The sequence below is a fragment of the Micropterus salmoides genome, unplaced genomic scaffold (genome assembly GCF_014851395.1).
Source record: "Micropterus salmoides isolate LMB-PRFRI ecotype aquatic unplaced genomic scaffold, ASM1485139v1 Ms_hic_scaffold_17, whole genome shotgun sequence".
Taxonomy (NCBI): domain Eukaryota; kingdom Metazoa; phylum Chordata; class Actinopteri; order Centrarchiformes; family Centrarchidae; genus Micropterus; species Micropterus salmoides.
The window spans coordinates 5,856,444-5,878,061 of NW_024040817.1; the positions used below are offsets into that span (position 1 = coordinate 5,856,444).

The 21,618-nt window shown below is 48.5% G+C and overlaps 3 protein-coding genes across 5 annotated transcripts; 1 reads left to right on the top strand and 2 right to left on the bottom strand.

The window, feature by feature from the left end:
* Window positions 1-286: 286 nt before the first annotated feature.
* On the bottom strand, window positions 287-2,848 carry LOC119906920 (gastrula zinc finger protein XlCGF8.2DB-like). The gene has a single exon (XM_038724380.1). The coding sequence runs from the start codon at window positions 2,704-2,706 to the stop codon at window positions 1,756-1,758; it is 951 nt and encodes a 316-aa protein (XP_038580308.1). The 5' UTR covers window positions 2,707-2,848; the 3' UTR covers window positions 287-1,755.
* A 7,750-nt stretch (window positions 2,849-10,598) lies between these two features.
* On the bottom strand, window positions 10,599-17,899 carry LOC119906899 (zinc finger protein 260-like). The gene is made up of 2 exons (XM_038724345.1): window positions 17,487-17,899; window positions 10,599-13,319 (listed from the first exon to the last, which is right to left on the bottom strand). The coding sequence occupies exons 1-2, from the start codon at window positions 17,866-17,868 to the stop codon at window positions 11,680-11,682; spliced, it is 2,022 nt and encodes a 673-aa protein (XP_038580273.1). The 5' UTR covers window positions 17,869-17,899; the 3' UTR covers window positions 10,599-11,679.
* Window positions 17,808-21,357, top strand: LOC119906916 (RNA/RNP complex-1-interacting phosphatase-like). Of its 3 annotated transcripts, XM_038724375.1 has the most exons (3): window positions 17,808-17,895; window positions 20,110-20,736; window positions 20,791-21,357. In XM_038724375.1, the coding sequence occupies exons 1-3, from the start codon at window positions 17,867-17,869 to the stop codon at window positions 21,188-21,190; spliced, it is 1,056 nt and encodes a 351-aa protein (XP_038580303.1). In that variant the 5' UTR covers window positions 17,808-17,866; the 3' UTR covers window positions 21,191-21,357. The 3 variants fall into 3 exon arrangements, with proteins under 3 accessions (XP_038580303.1, XP_038580302.1, XP_038580304.1); XM_038724374.1 differs by having other exon boundaries at window positions 20,110-21,357; XM_038724376.1 differs by lacking the exon at window positions 17,808-17,895 and adding an exon at window positions 17,907-18,054 and having other exon boundaries at window positions 20,110-21,357.
* The last annotated feature ends 261 nt before the right edge of the window (window positions 21,358-21,618 follow it).

The following is a 21,618-nucleotide window of genomic DNA, read 5'->3' on the forward strand; positions in this document are numbered from 1 at the left end:
TTTCCTCCACTGAGCCGATTCCTAACAGTATAAAATAAATACAATATAAATGGCAGCAGGTAAAAACAAACTTTATGGTAATTTATCTACAAGTCCATCTTTGGGATGGATCTCTAATTCATTTCATTTACTATTTTATCTATTATTGAGACTTACTTCCTCGTGACGGAGCGTTTCTATTTTAACCCGCGCAGCTTTTCTAGCATTTACTGTCCTGGTTTAGCGGCCCAGGAAACTCACAGACCAATCGCGTGCGCTCCAATCGTCTCATGTGACGCTGCTCAGCCAATCAAATCTGTGCATTCCGATGCTTACGAGTCGAGTCCGTGAGATTCACCAGAGACGTTTTGGAAACACACACGAACTGAGGAGAGGAAGAGGAAAAAGAGACTTCACATGGCTTTTAATCAAGACTGTAGATTCTCACATGTACGTTCCTCCCACGGGCCGTTCAGAACCAGAATCTCTCAGATCTCCAATCCAGCTGGCAGGAGGAACTAGAGCTCACGTTTCTCACCGAACAAGAGAAAGTAGTGAAGAGGAAGCTCTATGAGAGGGAAGGAAAGAGAAGAGGAGGCTTTACAGCTGTTGTGTTATGATGCGTTGAGTGTTTATTATAAAAGATGACTGAACTTCATCACTTCAGGCTACGCTTATTATTTAATTTTTTCTAAAACATAAGCGATTTATTTTAGTTTACTTAAAGGTAGAATTTATTATTAGAGTAGTTATTTATTATGAAATATTATTTGATATTTGATTTGACAGTCCGTTGGTGATTAAAATAAACGTTATGGCACTGAATGATAACGCAAGTCGTTTAGTCGTTTAGATGTGGACCTCTGAATTCTAACTCAGTACCCGTTACATCGGCTCCAGATATCGGTCGATCCCAACTCAACTGTAATTTCACTGGTATCGACTACTACATTTCTGGTATCGTGACGTCCCTGGTTGGAATCATTAATAAGCAACGGGTGACGCCCGGTCGCCTGTTGGCCAGGCAGATAAGAGACACTTTGACTCACTGCAGGTCGGTCACGAGCTGAAATATGCATAAAGTTAGGAACCGAGAATCCAAACAAACGGGTCCCGGAAATTTGTAACCGTTCCAACTCAGAACCGGTTCTTGATACCCAACCCTACCAAGAGACGATCTTCTCTTTGGGTTGGAGTCAATCGGCTGCTCTTCTTCAGGTCCTGCAGCCGTTTCTTTTGTCTTTTTGTTGAGCAGCATCACGTGACTCTGCTGAAAGGCAACGAGCAGCCGACGCCCTGCGGGGCCCGACGCGACAGAAGGGACTGACGTGGGAACAGTAGCAGCACTCGTCTCCAGTCTTTGGCTGAATCCCGGTCTCTGGACTCACAGACAGATCGTCCGGTGTGTGAGGGCCCTGAGCCTTTATTGCACACTTTCTTTAAGTCCGCATCTCTGCAGACTGCCTGAGGGAATTACCCACAGTTTATAGTGTCGTGACGTGAAACATGGAGTTACCAGGGGAAGGGTACAGGCAGAGACCCGCGCTCAGGTGGGGTGACAGAACACGACTTGTTACCCAGACGGTCTCTGAAGGATCGTGTCGGCACTGGGCGTCATGGCGAAGGCGGAGCTGGTCTGGCTGTGGTTGTTAGACCACCTGTCTGATCAGTTAAATCACGGGTGGCGGTTCGTGTAGAACAGCTGGAGGTACGTTCCTGGCCTGATAAACATGTCTCCCCCGCCGCCGGCTCATCTGTCCTCCTGACTGCACAACATCACGATGTGTTCGGAGGTTCGGCGCCGTCAGCTTCCTGTTGCTCCTTGGCTGAATCCGCCGGCTCGGCCGCGTGCAGCTTCATGTGTCTCTTCAGATGTCCTGTAACGGTGAAACGTTTGCTGCAGACCGAGCAGCTGAAGGGTTTCTCTCCCGTGTGGACCCTCATGTGGATCTTCAGGCTCCCCTTCTGGGCGCAGCTCTTACCGCAGACGTTGCAGCTGAAGGGTTTCTCTCCCGTGTGGACCCTCATGTGTTTGGTCAGGTCTCCTTTTTCAGAGCAGCACTTTCCGCAGAAGGGACAGCTGAACGGTTTCTCGCCCGTGTGGACCCTCATGTGTTTCTTCAGGTCTGTTTTCTGAGCGCAGCCTTTCCCGCAGACGGTGCAGCTGAAGGGTTTTTCTCCCGTGTGGTACTTCATGTGTCTGTTCAGGTGCTCTTTCACGTGAAAGCTCTTGCTGCACACCGAGCAGGTGAACGGCTTCTCTCCGGTGTGGATCCTCATGTGCCGGGTCATGTTTCCCCTCCCGCTGAAGTTCTTCCCACAGAATAAGCAGCTGTACGGCTGCTCTCCGGTGTGACACCTCATGTGGGCCGTTAAAGATCCGCTGTCTTTAAATGACTTGTCACAACCTGTGCAGGGAAACGGTCTCTCGCCCGTGTGGTCTCTTATGTGTCTGTTCAAATTCCCCTTAAGGCTAAATCTTTTACCACAATACGAGCACGGGAAGGGTCGCTCCTTTGCTGGCGATCCAGTATCACTTTCAGGGGCTTCACTGTTCCTCTGAGCCTCTGTACCTGACTGGGCGTTTGTTTGTGTCCAATCACAATCACTGTCGTCAGTTTCAGTCGAGTCCAGAGAATTGTCGTCACTAACTGGTTGTAAAAGTTGATCTGGATCAGAGTTCCTGGCTGGTTCTGGTCCTTCACAGTCCTCTCCATCAGCTTCCATCTGTTCAGTCTGGCTCTGATGAAGCTGTGAGGACTGAGGTTTCTCTTCATCATCGTCTTCACTCTTCACAGGGACAGGAGTGAATGTGAACTTGGTGATATCAGCCTCCTCCAGTCCTGGAAGCTGCTCTCCCTCCTGACTGGTCCAGAGTTCCTCCTGTTCCTCTTTAATGTGTGGCAGCTCTGATGGGTCCTCCTGGTCCAGACTCGGGCTCCACTTCTTCTTAATGTGTGGGGGCTCTGGTGGGTCCTCCTGGTCCAGACTGGGGCTCCACTCCTGCTGCTCAGGGGGAACCTCTTCTTTTCTCGCCGACAGCTTCTGGATGTCTGCAGGACTCCCTGAAACACAGACACAAAGGGATTATGGGATACATTTTTGCTTTCCTGATTTACACACTGACTGATCCATGTCTCTGCGGCGATGCTGCTGTAACTCTGCACTGAAAGTGAAGCAGAGGTTAGGGGTGTGCCATGAATTAAAATGTCTCCATGATCGTTAGCATCGTGCTACAATGCTCATCAGTTTTAGTTCTATGGCTCATTCCCGCATCCACATTTGTTTTCTCAGTCAAATCTAAAGTTTGCCATGTCACCCAGCTGTACCTCAACCCTATATTATGTCATTTAGGGAGTTTGCTGATTTACAGACAGCGTTACTTATTGCTAAAGTAACTGCTAACCGTGGCTAACTAGCTGCTGTAATCTCATAAGCTCATTAGCCGTGCAGCAGGTGACGTGACTCAGCCCGGACTGGGAGCTCGGAGCACCTGTTTGTGTTCACACCTCTGTTGTGTTATTTGTTGTTTGAATGAATGTTTATACAATACGGAAGCCCTAAGCGGCCATCGATTCATATTTTTATTTTACTCCGTTTTCCCGTGGTAACAGGATAATTATGTTGCGATCTTGAGATAATTAACCATAGCTGAATACAGTGATCGGCAGGTGCGTTTCTTTCCGATAACCTTCGTGTCAATTTGCTGAGTCAGCATTTAGCATAGTGGGCGCAGAAGTTTTTTCTTCTTCTTTTGTGTGTTTTTTAATCATTCTCTTCTAGGAAATGTGTAGTTAAATAGATTCCCCTGAATGGGAAGCGGATGAATTTCCTCTGCCTGGGCATGATGGGAAATGAAGTCCAGGTTGATGAATGTGAATGACCAATCGCCGGGATGCACACACTCCAGCACGTGATTAATTGTGAGCATGTGAATCATCTTCATAACAACTTTGTTGGAGAGAAATATGAAAAAGATTTTTTTTAAAGTTTGTCTTCCATGAGGATCGAACTCCCAATCTTGAGACTACAAGTCATGTAGCTTACTCACTGAGCCAATCAGTGACACTAAAACCACCTCGAAATTCATCATGAGATAATGATCCCGTTATCACGGGAAAACGGAGTAAAATAAAGATTGAATCGATGGCTGCAGCTTAGGGCTTCCATAACACGACTAATAAAGTGTTATTTTCCTTTTTCCCCCCGGGCCAGTAAAACTCTGATCTGCTGGGGGGGAACTTACGTTGGACACTGGATTAACCAATAACTTGCAAAATAGACTTAAAACCAACACGAAAATGAATCGTGATCCAAGTAACCAGGACGTTCCTTCAGAGCATCACATCTGTAGGTAGCACCGCCCCTTCAGTTTCTCATTTCAGGGTTATATTAAGAACTTGCTTATCGAAAACCAACATGCTGGTCTCATCATGTTAACTATTGTTTTAGTTTTATTATTTCAGGATGCCCAACAACATCAGGCAAAGGGACTGCTGATAAAAACTAGCCTGTGGCCAACTCGTTTTGAATGTGATCAGTGCACATGGTCCCTTTTCAAAGCGCTGGTACGTGTTGTCCATGTGTAGCTCACATGCTAGCAGAGTTCAGCAGTGTGACAGACAGAAGCCTCTGTTCTGCTGATCATTTCTACTTCCTCTTCTATATCTGGAGAAAATCAATCCTCTTCTTGCAGAGAGAAAGACCTGCTGCTCAACGTCAGCCGACTCTCAGTCCCGTCCACACCAGAGGAGCTGAGGTGGAGCAGGTGAACAGTTTCAGGTTCTCCACGCTGCTTCATCGTCAGCGTGATCCATCAGTGCACAGATCATCCAGCAGGGGGCCTTCAGACATCTTCCATAAAGTTAGGGCTGCACGATTAATCTAATCACAATGTAAAAAGTGTGCAATTTAATAAAACAGTAAAAGTGTGTGGCGCTCTCTTCTCTGTGTGCGCTGCTCATTAGCCCCGCCCACACCGGGCTCTCGCATGTGCCTCTAAAAACAGAAAAGCCAACGTGCAATCAGACAAATGTTTCATGAGCAGTGTGCCAGTAACTTTTAAGACAACAACATACCATAACCTTTTTCCTGCAGAAGGATTTAATGGATAAAAACAACCCACAGAAATGAAACAGCTGGAACTGGATTTAATGTTCAACTAGTGGTAAAAAGTTAAAAGTTTGTTATACAAACAGTGTACTATTAACTAAAACATTATACTAACACTCGTGTACAGTTCCTCCTCCAGACAGATATATACTGAGCCGGTGGGCCAATATTTGCTGCTTCCAGCCGCCTCCTCTGCAGAGCAACACGCTCCCTTTGTTCTGTTTTACATCCGTTTTCTTTGTTATTGTTTAACTTTGTTCAAGTTGAGAAACACACATTTCAAAATGTCAGTATTTCGTGCATTCCTTGATAATTAAGCGAGTAGACTCGTAGTACCGTTTGTTCCGTTATAATCGTACTATGACTTTTTCTCCAAATCGTGCAGCTCTAATAAAGATGTTTGTTCATTTTGAAAAGTTATGGTTAGAAAAACATTTTGTTTGTGAAAGTTTACCGGATTGATTTATTGTATAATTACTTAATATTTCATAAATTATTTTGCTGTAACATGACGTTCAAAATGTGTAAAATTACATAAATTAGATACAGCAGGAATATAATAAGATGTAAATATAATTTATTTATAAACCTGTAAATCAGTTTTATTGCATTTCATTACACTCTTTAGATTATTTAACCTCTTTAGATTCCAGCGGCCTGCAGCTCTCGGTCTGTGCATAAAGCTGCTGTTTTAACTTCATGCTCATACGATCCACCGTCTGAAAGCTAAAATCCTCGTGATACGGTCACCACAGCGGGTCCAATCAGCGCCTCTGTCAGACCAGCCGGGACGGCAAAAGTGAGGCGACTCCCCTGTGAAGCCTCACAGTAACTTAATCCAGCCAGCGATTATATTCCAACAGAAACGTTGTCAAAGGTCCAGACGATCCAGTCCAGTAAAACATTTAGTCCAAAACACATGATTCCATCAGTAAATCCTCAGGGACGGCTGCCGCACCGCTTCAGATTCACCGGCAGACGCGGCTCGTTTGTCTTTATAACCGGAATAACTCTGATCTGAATGTAAACGGCTACGACAGCTTGTATTCAGATTAGCGGCTGAACTCTGACCTTTCCGCTGACGGCTGATCCGAGCCAATAGGAGCTCACGTGTCCTTTTCACAGCCTACAGCGGCCAACGAGAGCCGGCGCTGCGAGGAAGGGCCGGCCCCCGTTATTTCCCGGGTAGGCCGAGCCAATAGAGCCGACGACTGGCGCTTCCTGTAGCCAATAAGATTCTGCAAATAACGACATCCAGCTTTAAGGAGGAAGTTCATGATCTACCAGCAGAAACGCACGTCTGCGTGGAGCTGCCTGCTGATACGGAGCGACGCAGCAGCCGCCGCCCGCCTGCCGCCAGGGGGCGGGGCTGATTTAGAAAAAACACGCTGAGTCATTTTTCATGGTGTTGGTGTGAAGTTTAAACTTGTTCTAGGTAAAGATTTCTGCTGCGGCCCTGCAGTGTTTCCCAGCTGTAGCTGTCTGCAGGCATTTGTTAGCAAACATTTTCAATCCATCAGTTTCAGTGTGTTTAAACTGATATTAATCAGTTTCTTTCAGAGAAGCCCAAAACCAGAAAGATGCTCCAGATGTGTCAAGAACTAGATTCAGTTTACTGTGGATCTGCCTGAAGAGGCGTTTTGCAGGAACTTCACATGAATAGGAAGTTTCAGTTTGACATAATTCGGTACATTTAGGGTAGAAATGTAGATATTTTCAGCTTGTCTTGTATTTTCTGTATCATGACGAGCAGTGTTGGTCAAGTTACTTCCAAAATGTAATCCGTTATAGATCACTAGTTACTTCATTTGAGAGTAATTAGTTATATGACTGATGCTTACACTACTTCTGAGTTCTGAGTAAAAATCTCATCAGAAAATGTAAATTAAAATCTTTAAAATGTTATTAGAAGAAACTGAATCAGTTCTTTGTTGTTTGAATGAATCATTGTTTTGTTGATACGATTAGCGAAGTAACTGTTCCAGTGACCTGTGGAGTCGGTGTGTCGGCTAATAAAGCCACAGAAGTGAAGCAGGTTACCAAACATCTGCGCTTCAGACTGGAAGTTCCTCAACATTAGTTCAGTTTAGAGAAAGTAAGAAGCGTCCTCCTGAGCATCCTGAGAGGTTCTTTCACAGACAGGAAGGAGCAGCCGAGGTTAGGAAAGGAAACTTCATCCGACGAGGAGACGTTTCAAGGCGGCTCTCGTGTTGCCTGGTTTTATTTCTACAGATAAATGTCCAAACTTTTCACCTCTAATGAGTCTGAGGTTAATTAATGGGTTTCCTGCCGTTAGGAGGAAAACTGTCAGGGCGGCTAAATCCTGTCCAGGTCACTGTCCTGATGATCAGCGAAACATCACGACAGCAGCAGGACCAAATATCATCCAAAACAAACTCAGTACGTTATTTATTTCTTTAAGAAAAACTGTTTTCTCATGATTATCTGATGGATCAAACCTGAGAGGCTGAGTTCCGCTTAACTGTCTGCAGCCCTGAACTCTGTCTGCAGGTATTATGTCTGTACCCTGAGCTCTGTCTGCAGGATTTACACTCTTATGATTGATTTATATTTTGCGTGATTTAAGAAACTGAAGGTGATGTTTAAAACCTCCAGGCCTGGAAAATGTTACTGTTATATTTCACATGACTTTTCCAGGGTTCTCATGAATGTAGGAACCCTGTTTGTAAGAGTTCTCTGTGTTGGAGGGGTCATTATCGTTTACTCAGACTTTATGGATCAGAGTTAATATTAATTATAATATTTAACGCAGGACTCTGTAGTCTGACTTTATCAAATAGACTCATTTCATGTCAGTAACTGTCACACATCAATTAATTATTAAACATTTTATTTTGTTTTATTTGTCTGTTTCCAGACATTTAATTATAATTTCCGTTTGAATGTTTTATTACATTTTCCTCCAGGTCTCACAGAGTTAATGAAACATTACACCGTGTGATCATTCAGGTTATTAGAGCGCAGGATAAAACTACAGCTCCCAGAAGGCTTTGCTGGCGCTGCTGAGGCTCTAAGGCTCATGGGAGTTGTGGTTTCTACCCGCTAACAAAGTATTTGTTGTTTTATTTCAGTTTAAATTAAGATGTTTTCACAGTTCAAAGCCAGAACTTGTAGTTTTTATCACTTTCTCTCAGACTGAGTCAGAAAACCTCAGAAAAAGTTCCGTGTTTTAGTGGAAACCTGGATGTTGGGGGGGAAGCTGGCAGCTAGCGTTAGCATGTCCGGGGTTTCCTCCGGGACTGACCTGCTCTGTGCAGCCGGACTTCGGGCTTCAGCACGGCCTCCAGCAGCCTCCTCTGGCGGCAGACCTCCCGCTCTGCCCGCTCAGCTCTGGCTTCGTACTCCGCCACGGTTTCCTCGAACACACCGACGATCTCCTCCGCGGCCGCCGCGAGCCGCTCGGTGAGCAGCGCTCTCAGCGCCGGGACTTCCGCCGGTTCTTCTCCCGTTTCCACCCGCAGCAGAACGTCTTCAGCGGCGGCGCTGATCCGCTCGTGGACCGACACCCGCAGCAGCTGCACGGCGCACATTTTACTGCTTTCTGCGGACAAAGAGCGGGGACGTAAACACGGAGCGGAGTTCCGCGTCGACGACGCTTCGCTGAGGGAAGCGAACAGCGAACCCTGCTGGACCGGAGGGAGAACAGCAGCCGAACTCTCACCGGGTCACGTGTTCAACCTCTTAACCGCTCTTTTTCGCAGTCTGGTGGTCGACCAGTAGGAGCTACATGCACCCCCCCCTTCCATCAAGCTACAGGCCTGAATATTCATGAATATTCATCAACATTCCTGTGACCAAAAACACAGCCAGGAATGTTTTTATCAATATTTCAGCTTTATGTTATTTGGAACGTGGTTGTTTGGACAGAAATAGTGTTTTAAAGATAAGACAACATGTAAACAGTAAATATGGACGGTCGCCTGGTGTATTTTGAAAATATTGTTATTGAAAACTGTATTTTAGTTTCTTTTCATCAAATTTACAGCTACAGTTGCCTTCCAGGTGTATTAAAATATATTATATATATATATATCTGCTGATGGTCTGATGATTGATTGCATTAAAATATAGCTTTTTTTTACCAGGCCAGGATGAAAATATCATGTTTCTTTATTGCATCTCCATTTAGTCTGTAATGGTAAAATAAATATGTTAATTTAAAAAAGCTTTCAAAGGAAACCAGAATTCTGCATCTAGGCTAGAAGGTTGAGGAGTTCTTCCTGTTTCATTTTGGGTTTGTTATTTTAACGTTTTTCCTGGAAAGAGGAGAAAATAGCTGGCCGTCCCCAACAGCTTTGAACACTTCCATGTAAAATGTTAGGTAAGCCTGTTGTAATTGAACAGCTTAATGTCTTCAAACACCAGCCTCGTCCACCACAGAGCCCGGCCCCTCACCACCTGCCTGTACGACACGATTCCCTTTAATTACCATCAAAAACAACGTTTAACCCACAGCTACGGTTAAACTTCCTCCCAGCCTCATTTGGCAGCTTTTTCTTGCCACTGAAGAGTTCATCAAGCATCTGTGACTGAAGTCAAATGAATTAACGATGTTGCTGAAGGCTGCAACACATTGGCCAAAAATAACCGATGCACACGGAGCATTATCCTCACTGTACAAGAGCACATCATCGTCAGCGTATGTATCTTATTACTGACAGAACATGTAGGAGGGCAGATTTGGTTTCAGGTGAGAACACCGACTGAACCAACAACAGGAAGCTACCGCTGTGTGTGTCATTTCATTGGTTAAATCGGTTCCTGGTCTGGTGACGGGTGAAGCAGCAACGTTTGGACGTTTCTATTTAAATTTACCTGCAGACTGTTTGACCAATAATCCAGAGACGCGTCCCAATCAATCACTGATCAGAAGGAATCTCTGCTGACACAAAGCGTTAACAGGCCTCGTTCTCTACGAGTCCAACAGAGCTGCAACGATTAGTCGATTAGTTGTTAATTCAACTGTTCTGGTAACTGATTATTGGTTTGAGCCTTTTTAAAGAAAAAAACATCCACATTCTGATTCCAGCTTCTTAAATGTGAATGTTTTCTGGTTTCTTTGATCCTCTGAAGATCTTTGGGACAAAACAAGACGTTTGTATTACAGAACAAACAACTAATCGATAATGAAAATACTTATGGTCCAATGAGTTTTTCACAGCGGTTCAGTCCGCCTCCTTCGGACCCTCAGGTGTCTGAATCGTCTTCAGCGACAGGACTTCATATATCCGCCCTCGCCAACAATCAAACGCTGTTAACTCCACCTGGCTTTTGTTGAACGCTTCTGGACCGTCTGGTTCTGGTTCCGTCAGGTGTGAACCCGCCTTTTAAAGGACTTTAAAGGTGACTCTTTAAACGTCCTTCAGACGGATCCAGTTTCTGAAGGCGTAAAAACAGGTGGTTGGGTTTTTCTTACCCGACTGATCGAGGTAATAATCAGCACAGCCCGTCGGATCATTTGAAGTAACGACAGCAGGAGTTCAAACTGACTCTGAAACGCTTTATTGTCGGTTTGTTTTTACAGGAAACAGGAAGCTGGTTCCACTTTAAAAACACATTCTTTATTGTTCAGATCTGAAAAGTGAAACTACCTGAGCTGCAGCGGACGCCTCTGATCCTGCTTCATTACATCAATAACAACATGTGCAGGTGATTGATTTCTGCATTAATTAACTGATCATTTCACTCGCTGCTGATCATCACAACCCCGATTAAAGAAAGTCGGCACGCTGTGTAAAAGCAAACCGAAAGAAACTGTGAGGATGTGAAAACATGGAAACTCATATTTAATTAAAAACAGCACAACGACCCTGATCAGCTGTTCAAACGGATTAATTATACGGCGGCCATTTTGGATTTAGTGACCAGTAATATAATAAAATCAGACCCCGACATGTTGAGCAGCTGAAATCCTGCACCCAGCAGGAATCAGTCTCTTCAGGTCCCTCAGAGTCTTAGAAGAGGAAGCAGCAGAGCGGGAAACTCTGAAAACCAAAAACAGTAAAATGTGTCTCTGTGCTCTTTAAATGAAACATGAGGCTTCTTCACACGTTGGTTCTGATTCACACAGCAGGTCGACTCAAACCAAACACGTGAACCAGTTCCCAACACAGGAGGGGTCCTGTTAGACCACATGAACCAGGATCAGGAGCCCTTTCAGACATGTTCGCCACGCTGTCCGTCAGACTTTTACACTAACGTTACTGCTGTACGACAGGAAGTGACGTCACTGCCGCTGTTCTCTCTCCGCTGCATCACCTGTGGATTTCAAGTCTTCTCACCGACCGCGGTGAAGATCTGGCCGGCCGTCTGCCAGCTGATCTGTTTGTATCTGAACGCCGTCACATGGTCAGGCAGCAGAATCTGACCACAGGAAGTGAAGTTAGAAATCTAAAATCCATCAGAGATGCAGCCAACCTCAGAGCTTCTGTCTGAGCTTTGTGTTTGACCAGTTGGAGAAGTTCAGCGCCTGATCCCTTCCCCCAGAGCCAGTTCCTTCAGGGGAACTCAGCTGGTCCCCGGGACCAGATTAGTCAAAGAGTCCCAGTTCAGGTGTTCCTCTGCAGGTCACAGCTGGATGAAGTCTGCTTGAACTCCTTCCTGTCGTTTCATGTTCGGGGTCACAGCTGAATCTTTGGCGGCCCGTTCTACGGTGTGAACCTTCATGTGCGAGTCCACCGAGCGTTTCTCCTGGTACCTCTTCCCGCAGACCAGGCAGCTGTACGGTTTTTCCCCGGTGTGCGTCAGCATGTGTCTCTTCAGGTCGATCTTCTGGACGAAGCCTTTGCTGCAGAGCTGGCAGCTGAACTGCTTCTCCTTCTTGTGGAATCTCTCGTGCGTCTCCAGCGAGATCTTCTGGCGGAACCTCTTCCCACAGAGGCTGCAGATGAACGGCTTCTCGCCCGTGTGGATCCTCATGTGGGAGTCCAGGTTGCCGATCTGCCGGAAGTTCTTCCCGCAGACCCTGCAGGTGTACGGTTTCTCCCCGGTGTGGATCCTCTTGTGCACGTCCAGGTGCTGGCTCATGGTGAACTTTTTGCCGCAGACGTCGCAGGAGTAGATCCTCGGCTTCCCTCCCGTGTGGCTCTTGATGTGTCTCTTCAGAACCGTGTTTTCGATGAAAGTCTTCCCACAGAACTCGCAGATGTAGGGCCTCTCGCCGGCGTGCAGCTTCATGTGTCTCTCCAGGGAACCTTTCCTGGGGAAGTCCTTGTTGCAGTCTTTGCACCTGAAGGGTTTCTGGCCGGTGTGCGTCCTCATGTGGATCTCCATGTCCCTGAAGCTGATGCCGCAGATGTCGCAGATCCTGCTGGTTTCTCTGTGGCTCTGGATGTGAAGCTGCAGACTCTCCGAGGTCTCGGACTGCTCACCGCAGACGCCACAGCGACAGTCGGGAGCGTTTAAATGAGTCTCTGCGTGCCGCACAAAGTTCCCTTTGTTGTGGAAGGCGTTGCCGCAGACCTTGCAGCAGTGAGAAGGAGTCAGACTCGGTTTCCTGCGTCTGCCCCTGGTCTGAGGCGTGCTGTCGGACTCGTGGCTCCGGACGTGTCGCCTCAGCTCGGCGCTCTTGCTGAAGCCTTTGCCGCAGACTTTGCAGCTGAAGGGCGTCTGTCCGTTGTGGTTCTTCATGTGTCGCTCCAGAGAGCCGGCGTGGCTGAACTCTTTGTGGCAGACGCTGCACCTGAACGGCTTCTCCGCCGTGTGGATCCTCATGTGCGTCACCATGTTGCCCTTCTGGTTGAAGCCTTTGCCGCAGAAGTGGCAGCTGAACGGTTTCTCTCCGGTGTGCAGCCTCAGGTGCGTCTCCTGAGCTCGGATGGAGGGGAACTTCTTGCCGCAGACGTCGCAGGTCCGGCTGCTGTCACGGTGCGTTTGAAGGTGCAGCCTCAGACCGTCACTGGATTGTAAACGCTCGCCGCACAGCCCGCACAGAGACTCCGCCTCCTTCAAGTGTTTCTCCACGTGTTTCATCAAAAAGCCTTTCCTGTCGAAGGACTTCCCGCACACTCTGCAGCAGTGAGGCGCCGCCTCTTGGTCGTTATCGTCATCTTCCTCGTCACCGTCCGGGTCGTCCGGAGAGGCCGGCCGGTGGTCGGGTTCTGAAACGTCCTCTGGTCTGGAGGAAGTGCCGGGCTGAGGTTCCTTCAGACCTGGTCGGTCGTCAGAGATGTTCTGCTGCAGGTGTTTCCCATCAGAGAGACTCTGGACTGAGAGACAGAGAGAAACACAACGTGAGTCTTTAGACAGTGAAACCCTCTGAGAGTCGGACTGAGAAGGTGAAGCAGGTTCTTTCTTAGATAAAGAGATCTGCCCATAAGCCACATCTGTGTCGGACCTGAAGAGACTCGACCAGACGCAGCCGGTGAGACACGTGATGACCTGCTACATCAGTCAGAGAGGGATTCTCAAATGGGGGTCCGTGGTCTAATCTGTGTCAGTTTAGGGGTCCTTGACGTGAAACCGTTTGAGAACCACAGCAGTAGACACCTCGCCATTCGATTTCTCTAACCACTTTTACAGCAAAGTATTTGTAAGATCCAACAAAGTAGGCAGTAATGACACGTGGATAATTACAGGTACTTCCTGTAAACGTTAAACAGCAGCCAAAAAACGTGCCGTTAGCGTTCTGCTCAGCCTTCACAGAGATAACCTCTGAAGCCCGCCGAGCGTTAAGTGTCGCCGTGCTGCACAGTGTGCAGGTGAAAATCATTCATTAACTGCACACATTGGTTTTAATGATGGTGAGAAACATTCAGAGTACAGGGGGTCACGTCTCTGATATGTGCACGCCACAGACTGTCTGGAGCTGCGGTTCCGCCTTTTTCATTCCACCAACATTTCGTTATCAGTGAACATTTAGTGAATCGCTTTCTGACAGAATCCTTCACGTCTGCATCGTGACGCATCTAAGAATCCATCAGAGAACATCAGGTAGAGATACCGTTTTAACCATTTAAGACCGGATGCGACACGTGGCTGTGATGAAATGCATCGTGATCCGCTGAACTACCAGTGGGGGGGACGAAATGCATTATGGGATTTGTAGTTTTAAAATGTTTTAGCCTCTGTCTGGTTCCCAAAGCTGATATCGGCTGTGCGTCACTGTGGCCGTCCTTACCCCGACAAAAGGAACAGACCTGCAGACAACAATCGCGACTCATTATGACCAGTACCAATAGACCATATGCTTTCATCCAACATCCAACAAAGGAAGTTTTTCCTTGCCTCTGTCTCCTAGTGCTGCTCTTGGTGGGAACTGTTGGGCTTCTGTAAATATCATCACAGAGTACGGTCTAGACCTGCTCTTTTATGAAAAGCGCTGTGAGATAACTGTTGTTGTGATTTGGCGCTATATAAATAAAATTGAATTGAATTGAATTGAACATTTGTAAAGAAATAACTAAAGTGGGCACAAATGTATGAATTTATCGTAAAACTCTGAATAATAGCCCGAGCTTTAATTTGCTAAAACCACTGAATTGACCCGGCCTATATTTGGGACCGGCCTTTAATTCCTTTTGCACAAAACGAAAAAAGAAATAAAAGAATATTACTTTTATAAAAATTATCCAATAATATCAAATAAACGTCATTCCTTTGATCCAGCGCCGACAGACGGCTTATGCGCTTCTATTTTAAAGTAACTTCATGCCAACAGCAGGCTGCAGGATGAGCGAAGTTAGCAGACAAAGAGCGACGGACTTCACACGACAGGATTCACAACTTGGATTCATTTTATGAAAAGCTGTTTTGATTCTTTTGATCGGTGGACCCTTAAAGACTAAAGGACGTTAGGTAATCAAGGAACGGACGCATTCGGGCTTAACGAGCGCTTCAAAGGTGACGGCAGTCAGCACTTTTATTCCTTTCCTCTCTTGTACCAGGAAGGTCACACCGGTAAATCTATCAGACTTTGGAGCTCGTTGTTTCCGTTAAAGGTGTAAGCTCTCTAACGGCTTCACGTTTCCACCTGCTACATGTTACGCTGATGGTTTAGACGTCTGTTGAGAAGCAGGCTGTCATTCCATGAGCTACAGATATGAGTTTAACAGAAGCAGAACAGCAGCAGAAGAAGAATGAATGGCCAAGAAGTTCTGACAGTGACAGGAGAGAGGGAGAACAGTAAAATATGTCGTTTCACTGTGATCGTCTCATTCCGGTGAAGACCGGAGCCGACGGTGTGACTCGCAAAGTGAGCCTCCGATTGTGATGTTCACATCACTACTGCAATACTGTCAGTCTTAAAGAGCTCTGGACCAGACCACATCGAGGTCCTGCATTCAGTCAGGAGGTAGTTTCTGGTCCAGCAGGCTCAGGTGAAGCTTCGAGGTCCTTCATGCTGCTATAAACTATATTTATATTCATGTATTCTTCCTGCATTACACGTATCCAGTCTGGGGCTGGACGATTTCACCTAAAATCAAAATCACGATTACTTGAACTTTTCACCTCGATTATTAAACGATTGTTTTGCTTTTGAATGTTGTTATTTGTAGTTGTTGTTTTTTTTCCCTCATAATTCGCTGACAAGGTTTACTGTAACTATTGAAGCTGGATTTGTTTACTCTCAGATCCATTATCTAAATGTTAATTAATAAGGTAATATTTACGTGCACATTTCAGACACGGTTCCCCCCCCACTCTGTGTGAGCTCGCTAAATCACGCTTTGCCAGCTTCCTCTCCTCTTTGATCAAAGCACATCTACGTGACAGCTGCCGTCATGAGAGCAGCGCAGGTCTTTGAACTGAGGTGCAGTGTGTGTGTGCGTAGCGAGTGAGTGGACGAGCGAATGACAGAGAGCGAGCGGCAGGAAGTGACACTGAAAGCGAGCGAGTAATAAGTTGTCAGTCATCAGTAAATGTGCAGAGTAGGTCACAGTGTGTCCGTTAATAAAGTCTGTCTGTTGTTTCCACAACTGCTGGAAAGTGAAGGCGGTTAGCGCTGGCTAACATCTCCCTGAGCTGAGCGGGCTGGATGGGGCGGAGTCACGTGACCACACATGTGTTTCAAGGGGAAAGTAGCATGAACACACTCAGTACTACCAGGATTAAATAACCGAGTTAACCGACATGAGGATACTACGTCGGTCAGAGGCTCTGAATTTCGGTTTCAATTACTTTTCAATGAATGGTCACGCCCGAGTCTACACGCAGGAAGTACTTCATCTAACAACTCTGCTACTGGAGCAAATACACTGATTTTCATAACATGCGTCAACGCGTCGCTGCAGCCGGCGAGCAGGGATTTCCCCACAACAGCCTGCAGATGCTCAGTAACGTGGTCTCTGGAAACTGCTCCATCTGTAAGAGCTAAATTGCTAAACTGTGAACACATGCTAAATGTTCATGGCTCATGCAGAGGTGTTGATTGGGTGACTGAGTAAATTCGCATGGGCAGTACAAAGAAATGGAACATGTGGGAGGTTACGAGAGATCGGCAAGAGTCATGGATCGAAAACAAGTTTTTTGACTGTGTTTTGCAAAATAGGTTTGAGTAAGTTTTGGTGGACTGTGCCGGGCCTTCAGTGGAGTCTGGATTAAAAGGTTCACTCAAACCTCGTCTCTTCTTGGTTTTTATGTACATCGGGGAATCCTGGAGACGTAAATGGACACGCGTCAGGCTTCTTGCAGAACAGCGGCCTTGGACTTTGTGAAACGGCCACGATACCATCCCAGAGCGCTTTACCAAGTCAGCACCGTTGATCCGGTTTCCTCTGCCTCCGCACAGCCGCTGTTCTTTTTGATTATAACATTATTTCAGAGGCAGCGTATTCTGAGAGACTAATAATGACTTTCTTTCTGATGTTGATCAGCCACTGCCTCGACGTGCCCAACAGCAAGGCTGCACAGATTTATGGGCGTGGAAACAGACCACGCTTCTGCAGAACCACTAAGTAGCGCATCTCAATAAGCAGCATGAATCTACAGAACTGTTTACCAGGGACGGTTCTGAAACCCCGTATTTAAACTAAATTATGAAAGACCACAGCATCAAAAAGCTCTGAGGTTATCAGGTGTGAGAAAACGGTTTAAACGTTATAGTTTCTTTGCTCCATGCTGAGGCAGAAACTCTTCATCAGACTGGATTTAACTCAGTGAGGAAACACATCCAAAGTTTTAAAGACACCAGAACACATCAGGGACGTGGAGACTTTGAGCTTCATGTCTCTCTGATGAGTTTGGATAAACTGTTAAATATCTTTAGAATAATTATAAACGGACTGAAACATTTCTGAAGGACTTCAGAGATAATAAAGGGAGACGTGGCTGCTGATCACATGTTCGACCTGCAGCTGACAGAAAGTTTGAACTGCTCCTCACAGTAAACACCAGAAAAACGGCCCCTGGAGAAGCCGCCTCTGTGTGACTCTCACCGGACTCCTCCGGTCCTCTCTCGGCCGCCCTGGTCGCTTGGAACACGGTGAGGATGCGGTCCACGGCCGCGGTGACCCGCTCCGTGACCAGGTCTCTCAGCTCCTCCACGGCCGCCTCCCGGCGCTCCTTCAGCAGGCAGAAGATCTCCTCCGCGGCCGCCGCCAGCTGCTGCTCCACGGCGGCCCGCAGGTTCCGGCTCTCGCTGCTTTTGGACCGTCTTTTGGACATTTTGGCGGAACTCCCACCGAACAAAGAGCAGAACGTAAACAAAGCGAGGACGCTTCCGGGATCCCCGAAGCTGCAGCGTCTTTGCGTAATGACGTTGCCTACGCTGCGATGATACGTCATCAGCAGCGAACGCGTCTCCGGGCTCGTTAGCATGCTAACTGCTAACCGCCCGTTAAAACGGTTTGTGGAGTAACTGGCGGGGTTTGAGTTTGTTTTCGGGAAGTTTTTAACGTGTTTGTTTGTTTGTCCGCCGTGAAAACGCAGCTGCAGGCGCGTCACAGCGTCACCAGGTGCGAAGTCAACACCAAACTCCGTGTAAACATCTGCGGAAGCGCTGCGGTGAGTCCGGCGTTTAAGCAAAGCTCGTAAAAGTAACGCGGTTCAGTGTTTAGAAGTTATCTGCTGCTTCAGATACGAGGCGACATGTGATCCTGCAGATCCCGGACTGAAATCTGCCTGTCGGTGCAGGAAGAAGTAAAATAAAGTTAAAGTTCTTATTGCAGTTTTGCCTTCCAGACTGTTTAATTAATATAGCAGCGTTTCAACAGAAACGAGAAGTTTTACTACTTTGCATACTGTGTGTTTACATGGCGTCACTTGGCGGTGGGGACAGACACTCAGCTCGCGAGACATCACAATACACAATATCAGGTTCACGAGACGAAAAGATCTTACAATTGCTTTAAGGGGGGGGGGGGGGGGCAGCAGTTTATGGTGGAAATGTTTTTATTTATGTAAACGGAAACACAAAGGTGAATCTAATCTAATGTCAGTGAGAGCAGCTCTCAGGTCTGTTTCTCCTGCAGATGAACTTTTAGTCTTCGCTCCTCTTTCGTCATGGCCAAAAAGAAACCGTGTCAAGAAGTTGGTGACGTTTCTGATCGGTGCTGCACGTTGTTGGGTCTAAAGTTTCATTTGTTATTTAACTGCAAGCTATATTTAAGAAAGTTTTGTAACAAATTATGCTTCAAAAAAGTGGTGGGGACACGTCCCCTGCGTCCCCTGCGACCCAGCGTCCCCTGCGACCCAGCGTCCCCTGCGACACAGCGTCCCCTGCGTCCCCTGCGACCCAGCGTCCCCTGCGACACAGCGTCCCCTGCGACCCAGCGTCCCCTGCGACACAGCGTCCCCTGCGACCCAGCGTCCCCAGCGTCCCCTGCGACCCAGCGTCCCCAGCGTCCCCTGCGTCCCCTGCGTCCCCAGCGTCCCCTGCGTCCCCTGTGTCCCCAGCGTCCCCTGTGACCCAGCGTCCCCTGTGACCCAGCGTCCCCTGTGTCTCCAGCGTCCCCTGCGACCCCTGCGTCCCCTGCGACCCCTGCGACCCAGCGTCCCCTGTGTCCCCAGCGTCCCCTGCGACCCAGCGTCCCCTGCGACCCAGCGTCCCCAGCGACCCCTGCGTCCCCTGCGACCCAGTGTCCCCTGCGACCCCTGCGTCCCCTGCGACCCAGCGTCCCCTGTGTCCCCAGCGTCCCCTGTGACCCAGCGTCCCCTGCGACCCAGCGTCCCCTGCGTCCCCTGTGTCCCCAGCGTCCCCTGTGTCCCCAGCGTCCCCTGTGACCCAGCGTCCCCTGCGACCCCTGCGTCCCCTGCGACCCCTGCGTCCCCTGCGACCCAGCGTCCCCTGTGTCCCCAGCGTCCCCTGCGACCCAGCGACCCCAGCGTCCCCTGTGACCCAGCGTCCCCTGCGACCCCTGCGTCCCCTGCGACCCCTGCGTCCCCTGCGACCCAGCGTCCCCTGTGTCCCCAGCGTCCCCTGCGACCCAGCGACCCCAGCGTCCCCTGCGACCCAGCGTCCCCAGCGACCCCTGCTTCCCCTGCGACCCAGTGTCCCCTGCGACCCCTGCGTCCCCTGCGACCCAGCGTCCCCTGTGTCCCCAGCGTCCCCTGTGACCCAGCGTCCCCTGCGACCCAGCGTCCCCTGTGTCCCCAGCGTCCCCTGTGACCCAGCGTCCCCTGCGTCCCCTGCGTCCCCTGCTTATATGACGCCTATGTGTGTTTATATTTTAATAATTAATAATGTGAATTCATGTTTTGTATTTAAAATAAAATAATCTGCAAAGTAAACAGCAACTCCAGCAGCAGGACGAGGCAGTGAAGTAGAAGTACCTCAGAACAGTACTGCAGTACATGTAGTAAATTAATTTACATCACATTTTACTTGTATCAGTGGAATTGATAAGGTGATAGTTTAAAGAGAGCCTGTACTCTGCTGAAGGATAAACGGGACAGTTACTCAGATAAATACTAGCTGGTAGTTATTTGTAGTAGTTTGATAAAAGTTCTAACGGGGACAGATCTACTTACAAAACAGCGAGGTGTCCTTAAAATGTTTGATTTTTGACTGGAGTTTGGTGTGACTGAGATCCGTTCACAGATGTCTCTGTGCTGTTTTAGCTGGGAGCAGAAACATCAGAGGACGGCTGAGATGCCTCATTATAACAAGAAGAAGAACGGGGTACCGGACCGCTGGCTGGACTACCGTCCTGTGGGACAGAGGATACCGGGGACTCGATTCATCGCCTTCAAAGTGCCTTTAAAACCGTCTCTGAACCGTCAGGTCTCAGAGTCCGACTCCTTCGGTCTCTGGGACCTGCTGGACTCTGTGGAGAGTCAGAACCAGGAGCTGGGTCTGATCATCGACCTCACCTTCACCACGAGGTACTACAGTCTGGCCGACGTCCCGCAGTCCTGCTCTTACATCAAGATCCTCACTGAGGGTCGCCGCGTTCCCTCCGGTGCCGCCATCCTGAGCTTTAAACGGGCGGTGAGATGCTTCCTAAGGGAGAACCGAGACAACGACAAGCTCATCGGAGTCCACTGCACCCACGGCCTGAACCGCACCGGGTATCTGGTCTGCAGGTACCTCATAGACGTGGACGGGCTGGATCCTGCGGCAGCGCTGGAGATGTTTAACTCCTGCAGAGGTCACCGCATCGAGAGGCAGAACTACCTGGACGACCTGCAGCGAGGCGCCAAGAGGAGCAACAACGGCATCGACAAGCCAGAGGAGGTGCCGGCCAGGGGACTCGCTGTGGAGCGGCCGGCCAGGGGACTCGCTGTGGAGCGGCCGGCCAGGGGACTCGCTGTGGAGCGGCCGGCCAGGGGACTTGCGGTGGAGCGGCAGGCGCCGCCGGCCAGGGGACTCGGAGTGGAGCCGCCGGCCAGGGGACTCGCCGTGGAGCGGCAGGCGCCGCCGGCCAGGGGACTCGCTGTGGAGCCGCCGGCCAGGGGACTCGCCGTGGAGCCGCCGGCCACTAGCGCTGCTGGAGAAGAGAGACGCCCAGCAGATGATGACCCGGCAGAGGAGACTCAACCAGTGGGGGATAAACGACCACGTGGTAACCGCCATCGCAGAGGAGCTCGACATCGCCGGAGGGCGGGCCAGAAGGACGGCGTCCTCCTCCCCCCTCCCCCCCTCCCCTCCTATGTCTGGAGCCCCGCCTATCACCCCCCTCCCTCAGTACAGCTGCAGTGACGAGCAGGAACAGCAAACCGAGTCTGTGAAGGTCCAGCAGGACCAAAGAACCAGAAACCGTCCCCCCTGGTTTCCTGCTGGACCTTTACAGACTTTTTTACAGAGTTTTTATGAAGCGGGAGAAACTTGTTCCCCTGACAGCTGAAATTAAACAGAATGAACTTGTCTTTTCTGTCTGTTTCTTCTTTGAGCTGGTCGAGTTTCTTCAGATCGACCTGAACAGAAGCTGAAAGGAGGAACTCGCAGGAGTTTCAGGAGACGTTTGATGAAGCTTTAGATTCTTTATTTTATGACCTGATCAAAATTATTAATCAGAATAAATCCTGTAGATGGTAGAAAAGTTAAAAGGGGGTCCACAGGTGAGTCCAGACTCATCTGGATCCAGATTAAAGAAAGTTAGATTCTAGGAAAAATTACAAAATGATTTA